Genomic DNA, 15,352 nt, shown 5'->3' on the forward strand with positions numbered 1-15,352 from the left:
TAAGTGATTCATGTTAGTGCGTGTTTCAAAGCAACGCATCAAAGTCCTTTTATAGGGAAGTTGTCCCATCTATATTCTAATGTCCCATATCATGTGGAGACATGCGGTGTATTGGATCGGTAACGGCAGGCCGTGCAGGCTTGAGATATTTCCCGGGCGCACGTTAACTGGCCTGTGTGAACGCTCGTTACATAAAGCACACAGCACGAGGCCTTCGCCGGCAGACCAGAAACACGGGGCGGGACTATCAGTTTGTCCAAACCTTCGCGACGGTCGTCTCTCACTCTTAACAATTGCACGCGCTTTATGTATTCGCCGGTTTGACTCGCGAAATCTGATGCTCATCTCGAAGGCAGAGAATGGCATCACGAGAATGTTTCAACAGAGGGATTTCATTCCAGGCGGTGGCCGACTGAGAGGACACGGGTGTGTTTTTTTTCTTTTGTTGTTGTTGCTTTTTGTCCGCCAAGGAGTTCCTTCTCACGCTGCCTGGGTCGTTATTTTCAGGGAGGCCCGATCCAGCAGCATCGGATTTGCTCCAGGTTCCTCCCTCGTGACATTGCATCAGATTACCTATCACACCACCGCTGGCGTCTGTTTTCATTTCTCTAACATGAATGTTTATTTAGCTGCAGTATTCGTATAAAAAAAAAAAAAAGAGAAAGTAAATCTGTTTATCTGAAAACTTCCAGGACATGCTCGTGCTTGATTTAATTGGCTTTTCCAATCACAAATTCAGGTTTTCCTTTTCCCACTCGGTTCAATCATCTACCTCCATTGGCACATACAAACGCATGCCTGGACTTGCAGTTGTAACAGGCAGTTCGGCATTATAAAGGATTACGCTCCTGATCTGATTTATATTTAGGTAACCTTGGCGTAAACCTCGAGACGAGGACCCCGGGCCTCGCCGCTGGATGCCAGTTCATCAGAGTCCCATCAGTGTATCAGAGACCTGTGCATCAAACTGTCACTTCATTTTGCTGAGTGCAGCAGGCTTATTGGGATTGGCTGGAGCCCGCTCGCCAGCGAAGCTTGGCCCGCTTTGAGGACATGTCTGCTATTAATACATCAGAGCGGAGGGGAGGGTGAATAAACACACAGGCCCCTGTGTTCCAGCATCCAAGTTTCAGCTTCATCTTTCAGCAGATCGAAGGAGAGAGACAGTCTGACATGTTTTGTTTTAGTCCTCCAGTAGAAATAACTGAGCATGGTGAGGGGGGGGGGGGGGGGGCTTTCCCTCTGCAGTCATAACTGTTTATGATTGGCAGCTGGTGCTGAGTTTTGGACCCACTGTGTGAAGTGTATATCAGAGTTCAGTTCTACCCACAGACACATGTCTCGATCTAAATGTTGCTCTCTTCTCCACAGGGAAAGTACATGGACATTGAGTTTGACTTCAAGGGAGATCCTCTGGGTGGAGTCATCAGCAACTGTGAGTAGTATTAACACGACGATGTACGCGCCATATTTAATCATGGTCTTGTGTCATATTGGCTTTAGAATTGAGGAAAAGCGCCATTGAAACCAAACGGGACGCTCCTTCGCTCTTTTCCCTGTTATCTCGCTCCTGTTCACTTTGTCGCATCTGCGCTGACTTCTCCGCCAGAGGTCACAGAAACAAAACGAGGAACGGATGGCCAAGACACAAATGAGCCCCCGTCTGTGGGCTCGAGTTAGTCCAACACAAGGGACTTTCTGTGAAGAAGAGCCACTGACATGTGACTGCTTCAGACGGGGCCGGTCGGCCCGCTAGACAGACGGCCGAGGATGCTCTCGCAAAGCAAAGCCTGGATGGATTTCTCTTCCCCACCCAGCTCATTATTTTCCCCTAGACGTTCATCCATCGATTCCCCCGGTGCTTCCTACAGCTGAGATACGACGGCTTTTTGAAAACCCAATCCTCCCAACGCTTTAATGATGCAGTGGAAAGAAGTTTTTGGCAGCCAAAGTCAGTCGAAACATAACAGGATATCGTTGCCATATTGCTACTACTGTGTGTTTGCATTTCCTCGTTGAGAGGAAACCGAGCGAGTTCAGCCTGCTTTACTACAGAAAATGGAAAGCTGTGGCTCAGGGAAAAAAGCAATGAAAAGACTGAAGGGTTCGGCTGGACACGACTTAAAAGGTCACTGCGGTTCCCTTCGGATGCGAATATTTCAGAGCCTCTGCACAAAAAGTGAATCAAACGCGACCACGTATAATAAAAGTGTTGAACACAAAGCAGAAATGGAGACGGCGGCTCTTCAGGGGTATTGTTCTTATCCTCTCTCCACTCGGCCGTGGACGTGGTAATATTGATGCGCTGGCTCTGATCGAGTCGCTCATGAGATCCGTGGCCAATGGGCGCCACAGATTCCCATCGAGTCTGACCCGGCGCTAATTCTGACAGCGCCCAGGTCTCTGCGTAGAGCGCTCTAGTTAGCATATCCTCAGGTTCAGTGCAAAGTGGCCTCCTGTCTGCTCGGCACCCACAGACTGGTGAGTCACAGTTTGTCTAAAGATTGAAAGAAAACACGCCAGGAGCAGTTCTTTCTCTCTCTCTGTCTTTTTTTTTTTTCATGGCTTGAAATTTGACTGTGGTTAAAATGGCAGTTCATGTGGATATTTTTTCTTTCAGTTCAGTCAGTTAGAATGTCTCCGAAAATTAGATGTTCTCAACAAGACAAATTAGATGCTATTATCCAGCTCGACTGGCAGTGAAGAGGATCTCAAGCAGCCTCAGATGCAGAGCTCTGCTGTCGGTCTTTAATTAAATCATACTGAGTCTAATGCGGTGAGCAGATGATGGGTCCCCTTTTTAATCAGCTACTGTTGCACTTGGTCGAGAGCCTGGGAGAGAGAGGGCTGATGTTTGAAAGTCGCGTGTGGTTCTTTTGAACCAGGAAGCCCTCTGAGCTCCACACAGATGCTCGGCATCCTTTGCACTTCCTATAGCAGGTTAGCCCCCTTATTTACTATTCGAGGACACCTCGCTGAGTCACCACAGAAAAAGCTTTCCTGTGAGGACTATTATTGGGGGAATAATGTGTCACTGCTTCCTTTTGTTGTCCTGTCCTCCTTTAAGATCTGCTGGAGAAGTCCCGCGTGGTGAAACAGCCACGAGGAGAGAGGAACTTCCACGTCTTTTATCAGCTCTTGTCTGGGGCCTCGGATGACACACTCAGTAAGTCCTAAAAACACCGGCATGCATTGAACGGACAAATCAAGGAATTCTTTTTTAGATTGGGAGAGACTTAACTTTCAGATTAAAGCGCTCTCGGAGCTGAGAGAAATACTCGAATGCACCCTTCTTATCGGCCCAAACCACAAACTGGGGTTGTGAAATATTCAGCCCGATGGCCTGGAATAGCTTCTGGTGTCAGAATACACACACACACACACACACACATCTGCTCACAGGAACTAATGAATCAGACTTCACAGTAGCGAGCTGAGCATAGTGTCCAAAGGAAACTATGTACTCGCCACCATTGTGGGATCTTCTGTTGCTTAGTTTTCCTTTCCGTGTCACACGCCAGACTAAGATGGGTAACACGAGCACGGAGTTTGTTTCCTTATTTTTGTATTCCCCCCTTTTTTATTTAACTGTCACCCCGAAGCACCAGCATGCCACTCCTTATGTTCAAGTCTCGCATGAATATTTTCCAGCAGCGTTGCAGCTGCACACAACACATGGCTGATGCATTAATGGACCCGATCTTCCTGCCCGACAACACAGAGAACAAAGGCTCGCCGTGAAACCTGTTCCCGCTATTTACTTTTCAGAGGGCATTGTTTTATGTCCGGAACGCCGGAGAGCAAAATAACCACCATTGACTCTGGCGCACACGCACATCAGAGGGGCCTGATTCAGCTGTAGTTAATGCCGCCGCTAATGAAACCCGACACATGCGCCCACCAGAGGAATAGATTTCTTTGCTACTAAATAGAGGGGCTTTTAAGAAGGCCATTTGATCTTCTGTAATAGTGTTCACAGCCGTAACTCCGAGAGCGTTCCCCGTGTGGAAATTGTGTTTGCGGCGGGTTTGACGAATGTGTATTAAGAGCATGGGTGTCACATTTTCAACCGTGAAAGCCTGGAACTATCATTACTATGCATGTTTTGTATTTCAATCTTTTTAAACCGGGCACCTCCCAACTATTAGTGTGCAGTTGTGTAATGTTCGGTTAATGTAAATAGTAGTGAAATTTCCTTTGTTAGCCAAACGGCTTTAAACCCACGCCGTTTGAATAGCAACCGCACGTTTTGTGTTTCGTGTCACAGAGAAGCTGAAGCTGGATCGAGACTTCAGCAAGTACAACTACCTGAGTCTGGACTCGGCCGCGGTCAATGGTCTGGATGACGCGGCCAACTTCAGGACAGTCAAAGTGAGTAGCGCATGCACGTATTTCTTTGATGACATTGCACTTTATCCTCCAATCCGAGTCTCCCAGATGATATTTTTTAGTAAGTATTAGCTTGAATAAATGCCAGTGGAAATTATCTCACTTTTCTGAAAGGGGGGAAAAAAACACCAAATGGGCGCTCACAAAAGAACAGACAAACAAGAACACTCATCACTGGCGTCATGCCGAGATAATCAAAATCCTGTACAAAGGGTAGAGGCAGTGATTTTCTGTTTGTAACGAACTACCAGGGCTTACCGGTGGATTATAAAAGTCCGTCCTCTGCAGTGTTAAAACACTCCACAGCGCACTCCCTCCCACATGTTGCGAAACCCAAGTGAACTTTGAACCGAACTCGAAAGTCAACTAAAGCATGAACCGCTCGTGTGACATTGATTCAACGCAAACAATTCCACGTCCAGCCTTTTTAAATAAGTGGCAAAAAAAAATGGTAACGGCAGCATTTTTTTTTAGGGGAGAACACCACAGGAGACGAGGCAGCTGTTTCCTTATAGTTAAATCTGTTTGTGCGCACTCATTCAAGATCTCGCCCTCATGCACGCTGGCACTACTTGTTACCCCTCACTGACGGGGACGCGTACTGTAGGATGTTGTGTCTATAAGAGACTCTCGCTACAGCCCTCCATTGTTTCCAGTCCTGCTCCAGCATGCTCCGCTTAGCTTGCTGCGTGAGCCTTCGCAGGCTGTTGTGTCACATTCTACTCGACTGGTTTCCTTGCGTTTCACATCCTGCTTCTCATCACCTCTCGCATGGAGTTTTCTCAGTATTCCCCATACAGCTGCGTTTCACCAGCGGAAACACGAGGGGACATTCCCACTAAACAATGGTTGTACAGCCGACGACGGCCACGCTTTCTTTCAACATTTAGTTCAATGTTTGCTGGACCATTAACCCAAAGTAACAAAGTACACTGAAGTATTTTCATTTTTTGCTACTTGACACTAACTGAAATACATCTGAGGGGACATCTCATAGTGCTTTCCACTTCATTTATAAGCTTCATTTAGTAACTTTGCAGATTCAGATTAAAAATACAAAATATACTCAACAAACGAAAAAGAACAACAATGATGGATGGAATATAATAAACATTATTTTGAAGTTGGCCACTCGGCACAATGAATACTTTTCTGATACTTTTGGGTATCATTTGTTGCCAATTTTTGTACTTTAGGTTTACTGAAAATCTTGACTGTAACAGATAAAACTAGCAATACTGCCGTGTAGAAATACTCCAAGTAACAAAGCGGAGTACTTCTTCCACCGACGACCACAGCAAAGAAGAAGCATGAAGTCTGTTTTGTTAGCTTTGTAAAGTTGTTTCATATTTGGCACGTGTGTGATGTCTGGGATTCAATTCAAAACATGTAAGTATTGAATTGGGTAATTTGACGTTTTTAATGGGGAGATGATGAGTTTCATGTTTTTTTGCTTGTCTCCTCTTTTCCTGCCACCCTTGAATTATTTAAATCAAATGGACTCTTAGCCCGGAGTCGCTCAAAATAGAAACTTCAGTCGGAAGAGACTGAACCAGAGTGAAAAAACATGGCGATCTGGTTGACTCTGCTTATTGGCGAGTGCAGCGCTGCCTTTTTTTTTCTTCTCTTTATTTGACTATTCCAACTCATTATCATGACATTTCTGGCTGCGGGCTGCAATAACAATGTGTGTTATGACTGTGCAAGCGCACCCGTTCTGTGCGGTTCTGTCATTTCAATGCATTTATAGCTTAGTTCCCTTTTCCTGTGTCCATGTTTCTTCATAAGGTTGAACAACATCAGCTGATCTGTGACTCCATCCTTTTTTTTTGTTGTTGTTGTTGTCCCCCTCCAGAATGCCATGCAGATTGTGGGCTTCATGGAGGACGAGGTGCAGTCGGTGCTGGAGCTGGTGGCGGCCGTATTGAAGCTCGGCAACATTGAGTTCAAGCCAGAGTCGCGCTGCAACGGCACCGATGAGAGCCGCATTAAAGACAAAAATGGTGAATTTCTTTACGGACGCCGAAAGAGAAGCAATTAGCCTCCACAGCAATGTGCCTTTGATACTATTAGAGCTCATTAACAACGTCATTTTAGTGATTTGGCAGCATGATGTAGACGTGAAGAACTAATGTTCAGATGCACATCAGACAAGTCGAATAATTTAATCATTTTATTTTGATTCTGATGATTTTATTGTGACTATTGTTTTGACATTTGAACCTTTTTGACCATCATGACCTGCTGGCCTGATGTCGAGACACTGCCACCTATTGGCTGCTTTGCTCTCTTCCTCAGTCACCCTTTAACTGTGACACGTGTGTGTTTTGCGTGACACAAGCCGTGTCATCCTTTCCAGAGATGTTCTCTCTTCATATGAGTCACAGGCGGTTTGCAGTCACATTTCTTGCATTTGTATGCTCCCATTTTCAAAGTCTTCCATCTCCAACAGCGTGATTATCGTGTCATCAGAGCCATAATCGTGTAATCCAAACTTGTTGTTTTTGAGGTGGTCTAAATCTTCAAAACAAGCTGGATAAACGACTTTCCATCCATTTGATTGGCCAGCTTTGTGTTTAAATGTAACATAAAATATAGAGTAAGAATAGTGGTCACAATTCTGTCAACTCTTCTTTTCATGCCGCCTTTTTTCTCCCCCCCCCCCCCCCCTCCTTTTGAAGATTTGAAGGAGATGTGTGAGCTGCTGGGGATCGAACAGTCGGTGCTGGAAAGAGCGTTCAGCTACCGCACAGTGGAGGCGAAGTTGGAGAAAGTGTCCACTACGCTGAATGTGTCCCAGGTCAGGGCGAAAGTTACAAAAGTTACAAATCTGTCTTGCACCAGTTATGCCAATGTCCATTTGTCCTACTTGAACGAACACACACATACACACACAGCATGAAAAGATAAAGGGACTTTTTCCCCCCCTGACTTGCTCCTTTTGGCTGCCGACTCCCATCCATGTCAATGCAACATGAAAACCTCTCCATTATAGATGCGCTTTATTCCTCCTGGAAGTTCAAATGTAGGTCACATTAAGAGGTGAGTGCGTTCACTCAGACCTCATGTGACGAGGGTGTTGCAAACGTGGTCCTCTGTGTCCAAAGGCAGAACAGGAGAGGTGTCCCAGAATTCACCTGACTGCAGGATAGTTCAATTAAATGTATTTTGAACGGCCCTAAATTTCAATTCTGCCTCAGAGGGCATTACAACCTGTACACTGTAATGCTGCCACTCGTGTTTAGTCTTAATGACTTGGCACCTTTTTTATTTAATTTTTTAATTCCAAACTGTTTTCGTCGTATGCAAAGGAGGAGCGAAACTGAATCGATGCATTTTCCTCCCCGGTCTATTTGCAGGCCTACTATGCTCGAGACGCACTTGCCAAAAATCTCTACAGTCGTCTGTTTAGCTGGCTAGTCACCAGGATCAACGAAAGCATTAAAGTAAGTAAAAACATGTACTTGTGTGCTTTTGTCGGTCAAGTTTTATCCTCATGGTTTCTATTCTTCACTCTGTTTCCTGCTATGTTAAGCTGGCAGTGCAGCCTTTCATATGTGTTTCTAATATTGACAATATTGTCTCCCTGCAGGCACAAACCAAAGCTCGCCACAAGGTCATGGGTGTGCTTGACATCTATGGCTTTGAGATTTTTGAGGTGAGACAAAAGGAAGATCAAACTCACTCTCCTTGTTCTTAGCCAGCCAAACATTTTATTACATTCAGAAGGGGTTAGCCCGGGGCTGTTTTTTTTCTTGTGTGTTTTTGGTACAGTGAAGAGCTTATCAATAAGAACTGAGGGCTACTAAAACCACACTCGCATCAGATTAGTTCAGCTTTATCTCTCCCAGGGGTGAAATTATTCATTGTGGCATCATGATTTCAACACTTAAAATCTGCATTTCACAGTAGGAAAAAAGGGCAACACTAGGGAACACAGGAACCGCACAACACATCATATACACGGTCAACGGCGTGACACTGTAAACAGTCTGTCTTTGGTACCTTCCACATTGCATACTACAGCAATAGGTGTGGGTTATATGGTTCCATTATGTCAGTTACAGAGGGATGCATGTGCATGCAAACACGAGGCAGAGTGCACATATGGAATAAATGTTGTTGCACATTTGCTTGATGCCTTCAGTACTCCCCCCTCCCCCCACACCCTCCACCCCCATATGTTCATGTTTCTTTCATATCCCTGCCTGTTCACCCCACTCACTCTCAAGTCATCCCTCTCCTCTCACTCTGGTGTTGTCGTCTTGGTCACCAGGATGGCGTAAGTAGCACCTGCACCGGCCGGTTTGCTGTGCCCGTGTGCATGCTGTGATCTAAACGACTTTAATTCCGCTCCTCATTAAAAGGCGATTCGGGGCTCCCGGCGTGCGGCATCGCCACATGACTGAAGCGATGCGAAAGAAGCCGCGGCCTCGTTTGAATCATGACTTGACACTCGGTTGCCAGTCTATTAGGGACACCCAGCTGAAACTAATGCAGTGTAACACCGCAGCCCTGCAGTAAACGCTACATTCATAAAAGTTGCTGTAAAATGTGGAGCTTTCAGAGAGGTGCTGATGCAAGGTTATAGTCGTTTTGGAGGCTGCATTATGTTGAATGATCTTATTGCATTAAACTGAGAAGTGTTTGTAATATTTCTTTGTAACATTTGTATCAATGATAGTAGACTAAATTCAGTTTTAGAATGATTTATTCCTTGCAGGGCTGTTGTATTAGACTGCGTTAGTTTTAGCTAGGAGCTACTAACCGTGTTGCTGCTGTATTGAATGTGTCTCTATAGAAATAGTTGACTGGTTTTGAAAACACTTATTCTCTATCTTACCAAGAGTTAAATGCAAAGATTGCTGCCAGTCCTCGTGTTCATATGGCAACTATGAAGTGATAGTCCGTTAGCTTAGCTTAGCATAAAGACTGAAAACAGGGGGCTTGGCTGTGTCTGAAGGTAATAACATCTGTCTACATCCCTGAAGCTCATTTAATGTCCCAAAGTAACTAAATGGACTATTTTTTGGCTGGCAGTGGAGCTACTGCACCCAGAGAAAAAAATAGTCTGGCACATGTAGTTTTTGACTTTTTGGGGTCTTGTTAACATTTGGGCAAATCCAGGCTAGCTAGTTCTACTTGACATCAGATGTTATGCTTGGTTAAGCTACGTCTCATAACTGTAGCTTTTATATGTACTACTAGTATCTATAATGATCTATCTCTGAACATGTCCTTGAACAGATGCATATTCGACTGAAGTGGTAATTTATAAACAACAAATTTTGATAGGCATCAATTCATCATGTCAGCGTGATTGTATGGCATCATGAATGAATGCCATACAATGAAATGAGGAGTAGAAGAGAGTAGAAATGCCATTTTAGGCCAGTCCTCTCCGTAAGCATGGCCTCTTTTTCCGCCCTGTAAATGTTGTTTATTTTACCTTTTCTATTCCCCCTGCTTTGGGGCAAGTGAATCAACACCTCCGATTTAATGTAACCGTTAACTTTGGGCCTGGTTTTAAGATGGCGGCTTCCTCAAGCTGCTTTAAACCACTTGTCATCAAACGGCTCAGTTTCAGCTGAAATATTTGTTGTATTTCAGTCTGGTGTCTGCTGTCGCTTGGGTATAGACATGCTAGCGTGTTTTTGTGTGTGTGTGTGTGTGTGTGTGCGTGTGTGTTTTGTTAAGGGTGAAGACGACCTTTCGGTTTCTCAGTAAAAGGAAATGAAATCTTAACTTCAGTCACTGATCTCCTTGAGGCGATGTGTTCTGTTTCCTGGTCGCTAATAAACCTCGCTACGTCCTTCACTCACTGTCTCTGAGACTAACCACGCCGCTCTAACCACTGCTGTGCCCTTAGCAAATAGATGTTAACCCAACCCGCACCAAAAAGGGCTGTTTGCTGAGAAGCATGACTGACCATGGTCATAATTGACATCAATAATAATTGAGAAAGACTCTGTCAATGTTTAATGAAGTCTAAGACTATAAACCTTTTCAGAACAAGTTCCTGTAAATTGTCACAAAGTACACCAGCCAGATTGTCTGATATCAGTTGTTCAATGTTCAGATTGATTACATGTTTGTTATGTGATGGTTGTTAAAGTGAAGCGCTAGAGGAAGTGAGCTGTAAGCGATGGTTTGTTCAAGCTGATTATTGCAGGTATTATCAGCTGGAGTGCTTTTTAAAATTTAAAGTCTGTCTCTACAGTTAAAAAAAACCCTTATTTTTCACTGGATGTAATGTTGCATGGCCAGTTTAAACAGTCCAAAGCGAGTTTGCAGGTTTTGAAAATGGGATTGCATCACCGTGGATGCATTTCTCAGATCAAATACTAAATCTATATACTAAAGCTATAATTCCAGGAAATGTCTTTGGCCGCGCAAAATGCATTTTAAAGCCTCCTGAAAGGTTTCCTTGTGTTGGTATAGCCACCCCTTTTATTAAAAACACGGCAGGAAATTGATGGAAACAGCAAAAGTTGGCAGAGATGTGACAATACTTACGGATGTTTGCAGAGAGGAAAAAATGCAGTTCAAGCTTTGAGGAATAAGAAAATGAAGCGGAAGTAGTTTGTGCAGCGGAAACGACAAGAAGCAAGCGCCCCCATTTAATAGCTTCTGAAATTGAACAGATATGGAAAGTTCCACTTTCCCCTTTTTTTTGCGGTTAAAAAAGAAGCTATTTCACTGACGACAGCGTTGAACAACGAGCATGCGGCCCCCGCCATTATTCCACATGTCGACTAAGGCTGGAACTGATTGTGTTTTTTTTCTTCTCCTGCTGCTGCTTCCTCAGGAAAACAGCTTTGAGCAGTTCATCATCAACTACTGCAATGAGAAGCTGCAGCAGATCTTCATCGAGCTGACGCTGCGTGAGGAGCAGGAGGAGTACATCAGAGAGGTATGATTTGAGTGTGTGTGTGTGTGTTGTGTATAAAAGCAAGTACACACAGTGGACACTTGGATAAATTACCCATCAAATCCAGCCCGTAGCCCTGGAAACACTCTCGCTCACCTGCAACTGTACATCTTTATCCTTCAACATGTCAGCGCTCGGGTTGTTGTGTTGACAGTTCATCATCGCAGTCCCCCCCCCCCCCCCCCCCCCGCAGCGTGATTTCAACCCGGTTGCGTCACTCTTCTGTTAAACCTCTAAATCTGTATTCTCGCCCTCGACCTAAAGACATTTCTACTTCATTAATGTCCTCTACCCCGTCTCTGTCGTCCATCACACTCTTGAGTTTTTTCTCTCCCCCCCCCCCCCTGTGGAGTTGCGAGGACGGAAGTGATCCCTCACTCCAGCAAGAGTAAACACTCCCCGTTGTGGGCCTTTAAGCTCTGTTTGTTTTCAGAGCTCTGTGTATGTGAGTGCTGCAGTGGTGACCCCCACACCCCTTCCCTACTAACGCCACCACCAATGATATCCCACTCCTGGCCTCTATCCAGCGTACTGCATGGGAAAATACCACAGGGCTGGAGAAAGGAGGGAGGACCACCGATCAGGCAATTTAAAATTGGTTGAAGCTCCGCCTTATTTGCCCCCCCCCCCCTCCCTAAAATATTTGTCACATTGCTTCCACCAACCCATTAGCAGCTGTGAATGAGATGTCGGTGATGGCTTTTTTTATTTTTATTTTGAAGGACAGTGGCCTGTTTTTAGAGGGTGAGATGGAGAATGTTTTCCCTTTCCTCTCCAAAAAAGGCTCCCTGCACTGTCTCAGATGGTAGGAAGAGACGGAGCAGAGGCCTGGTGAACATTTTAACAGTCCAGCAAAGACAAATATGGCTATGAAGATGGATGTACCAATATTTAGACTAATTTAATTATTTTTAAAACGGCACTCAATGTAATGAATCAAAGATCGCTCCAATGAGGAATGATAAATGTAACTTTAAAGCCGGCTAGTCCGTTTAGTGTTTCAGGGACATTTGTTCTCATTAGTCCCAAATGCCCCATGTAAGTGCTGGAGATATTAATGTGTCTAGACTGAGTATAACCTCGCTGTAGAACTATGTAAAACATATGGTTTAGTATTAGAGTTGAAGATTTGTTTGAGATTTTCACATTGCCAGGCTCTGCGTTCATCCAGCTGAAATATGTTTACATTATATGCATCATTTCTGTGATATGTTATACATTTTGTGATGTTGATCATTCTGTACACGCATCTGTTGAGTATCCGTCCGAGAAGAAGGATCGCTCCTGTGTTGCTCTACATGAGGTTACCTCCATTTTTCCCTATTAAAGGTTTGTCCTTATCCACTGCGAGGGTCCAAGGACAGGAAATGTCATATGCTGTAAAGATTGTAAAGCCCCCTGAGCCAAATTTGTGGTTTGGCTTGTGTATATATAAATACAATTGACATGACTTATAAAGCGTATGGAAGAGAAGCTATATTGCCTCCACTGCCAACCGAGGATGTCCCAAATGGAGACTATCCAACTAAGTATATGCATGAAAAATTGGCAGCGCTGAACAACTCTGGTTGTGACTGCCATCGACTGGGGCTACTTCACATCAGCTATGTTTAGCGTCACAGCATCGTCAGTTCTGTATGATGTTCTTGTTGAGGGCCGCTGTGAAATCAGCGTTGATGAGATGACTGTGCTTCAGCTACTTGAAGCGGTGCTTGGTGTTGCGTTGAAATACAGGCAGCGTACTCATCAGCCACTCAATCCCCTGGAGTACCTGGGAAAAGATGACTCGTTAGCTCAAGATAGAAAAGCCATCGTCCCTCTGACCTTTTTATTTCTTTTGTTACAGGGCATCGAGTGGACCAACATTGAATATTTCAACAACGCTATTATCTGCGACCTCATTGAGAATGTAAGTCGCTCTCACAGCGATTGGAGAACCGGTTCAGTTCTTCAAGTGTTTTTTTGCAGACACCAAAACAACAGCGAGAGACCAGTGGCAAAGAATCACATCACTTGAGTATTAAACACAACCTTTTTTATTCCCCCCTATGCCTGCCTACCCTGCCGTGTCCAGCACCAAAGTGGCATCTTGGCCATGTTGGACGAGGAGTGCCTGAGGCCGGGGACGGTCACCGACGAGACCTTCCTGGACAAACTGAACACCATCTGCGCTTTACACCAGCACTTTGAGAGTCGCCTCAGCAAGAACACAAAGTTCATCACGGACCACAGCCTGCCGCACAATTGCTTCCGCATTCAGCACTACGCCGGCAAGGTACTGGAACATTATCTAGCGATTCCTTATTGTTCTGTACAGACTAATGTTTGTTGAGTGTCATAAAGGGAATAGATGGTCATATAATCAGTTTATGCATCTCATCGCTTAAATTCTTACTGGGCACTCGGTAGTCTTAAAAACCAAAATAGATTATGAGGAAAAAAGTTTTTGTTCAGTTGTGCTTCCATGATGAGGAGAAAAGGTGTTTAGTCATGTCTGTGTCCCCCTGCTCACATCAAGGTGCTGTACCGCGCCGAGGGTTTTGTAGACAAGAACAACGACCTGTTATACCGGGACCTGTCGCAGGCCATGTACAAGGCCAACCACAGCCTCATCAAACAGCTGTTCCCTGAGGGCAACCCGGCCAAAGTCAACCTGAAGAGGCCCCCGACTGCTGGATTCCAGTTCAAAGCATCCGTGGGGACGCTGATGAGGAACCTGCAGACCAAGAACCCAAACTACATCCGGTAAAGTCCCGTCATTCCTACAGAGGAGTTATTAACCTGCGGGTCGAGGATGATTGTGAGTTGTTCAGTACCGAACCTGTCTCGTAACCTCGCCGTGAACGACCTCTCTCTTTGCCTCCTAGGTGCATCAAGCCCAATGACAAGAAGGCCTCCCACATCTTCACCGACTCGCTGGTCTGCCATCAGGTGCGCTACCTGGGCCTGATGGAGAACGTCCGCGTGAGGAGAGCGGGCTACGCCTTCCGCCAGGCCTACGAGCCGTGCCTGGAGCGCTACAAAATGCTCTGCAAACAGACCTGGCCCCACTGGAGAGGGCCTGCCAGGTAACCGTTGTGTTCATTCTGAAGCGGTGACTTAATTGCTTGGGCAGCTGAGGGAGGTAGAGCGGGAACGGAGTCTTGTCACTGGAAGGTCGCCAAAACAAATTCCTCCTACGGGTCTTTTTCCACGAGCGTGGAAACGGAGCAACGCTCATAGGCGTCTTTAACTAAGGCTCTGCGCCTCAGACTGCTCCCAGTGGAGGGACTGTGACCAGCACTAATACACTGCAGTGTGAGTGGTCAGCTCCCAGGAGTGATTATGTGGAGCTGTGTGAATGTGAAGCAGGTCATTGCTGGAAAAGGGCTCAGATAGCTTTTCCTAGATGAATAGAAGTTCAAAGGATGGGGAGAGGTGGGAGGGGCGGGGGGGTTAATAATAATCAGCTGAACTTGACAACGGTTTACTCAACACACAGTATATAAAAAATACATATAATCAGACTAGTAGATTACACTGTCCTTTTTTAGGGAAAGGTTATTGTACTACTTTTTATATGATAATGTGTTTGCGTTTCTTGTGACTGAAGTTATTTATTACTTACAGTTCTCTCTCACACACACACACACACACACACACACACACAGTTTCAGGTATTTGCACGCACTACCCGATAACTCTGCTTGATGTCCTCTGAGACGCAAGCAACAGTGCTGCAACATACTGCACCAATTGTTGAGCAGAAATGAACCGTTCCCTCTCTGAACCACAACATGTCGAGACATTGCTTCCTCTATCTGTGTCCTCTGGTCCAAATCAGCCAGACTTGCTTGTTGCGTCCTCAGTGCCAGTAAAAGCACTGATGTCTATCTGCTGTATCACACTTTGGTATCTTGTTGTTCAGCCATACCTCACTCAGTGCTATGTGCTCTTTCCTGATCCCTCCCCCTCTCCACATGTTGTTCTGGATCTGTTTTGTTCTGTTTTAGGCCATTCTTTTTCCTCCACTTCTCAAAATCTACAACCCCC

At 45.2% G+C, this 15,352-nt stretch overlaps 1 protein-coding gene across 3 annotated transcripts in view; it reads left to right on the plus strand.

The window, feature by feature from the left end:
* Window positions 1-15,352, plus strand: part of myo1b (myosin IB) — a 55,019-nt gene that overhangs the window by 29,474 nt on the left and 10,193 nt on the right. For all 3 annotated transcript variants that reach the window (XM_068572190.1, XM_068572191.1, XM_068572192.1), the window contains exons 7-18: window positions 1,372-1,435; window positions 3,068-3,166; window positions 4,268-4,371; window positions 6,245-6,392; window positions 7,071-7,189; window positions 7,749-7,835; window positions 7,982-8,047; window positions 11,198-11,302; window positions 13,167-13,229; window positions 13,395-13,595; window positions 13,839-14,065; window positions 14,188-14,388. In XM_068572190.1, coding sequence (XP_068428291.1) covers window positions 1,372-1,435; window positions 3,068-3,166; window positions 4,268-4,371; window positions 6,245-6,392; window positions 7,071-7,189; window positions 7,749-7,835; window positions 7,982-8,047; window positions 11,198-11,302; window positions 13,167-13,229; window positions 13,395-13,595; window positions 13,839-14,065; window positions 14,188-14,388 — 1,484 coding nt within the window. The remainder of the gene's footprint in view (window positions 1-1,371; window positions 1,436-3,067; window positions 3,167-4,267; window positions 4,372-6,244; window positions 6,393-7,070; window positions 7,190-7,748; window positions 7,836-7,981; window positions 8,048-11,197; window positions 11,303-13,166; window positions 13,230-13,394; window positions 13,596-13,838; window positions 14,066-14,187; window positions 14,389-15,352) is intronic.

The sequence above is a fragment of the Clinocottus analis genome, unplaced genomic scaffold (genome assembly GCF_023055335.1).
Source record: "Clinocottus analis isolate CAN_PGR_092001 unplaced genomic scaffold, fCliAna1.0.p SCAF_12, whole genome shotgun sequence".
NCBI classification, from domain to species: domain Eukaryota; kingdom Metazoa; phylum Chordata; class Actinopteri; order Perciformes; family Cottidae; genus Clinocottus; species Clinocottus analis.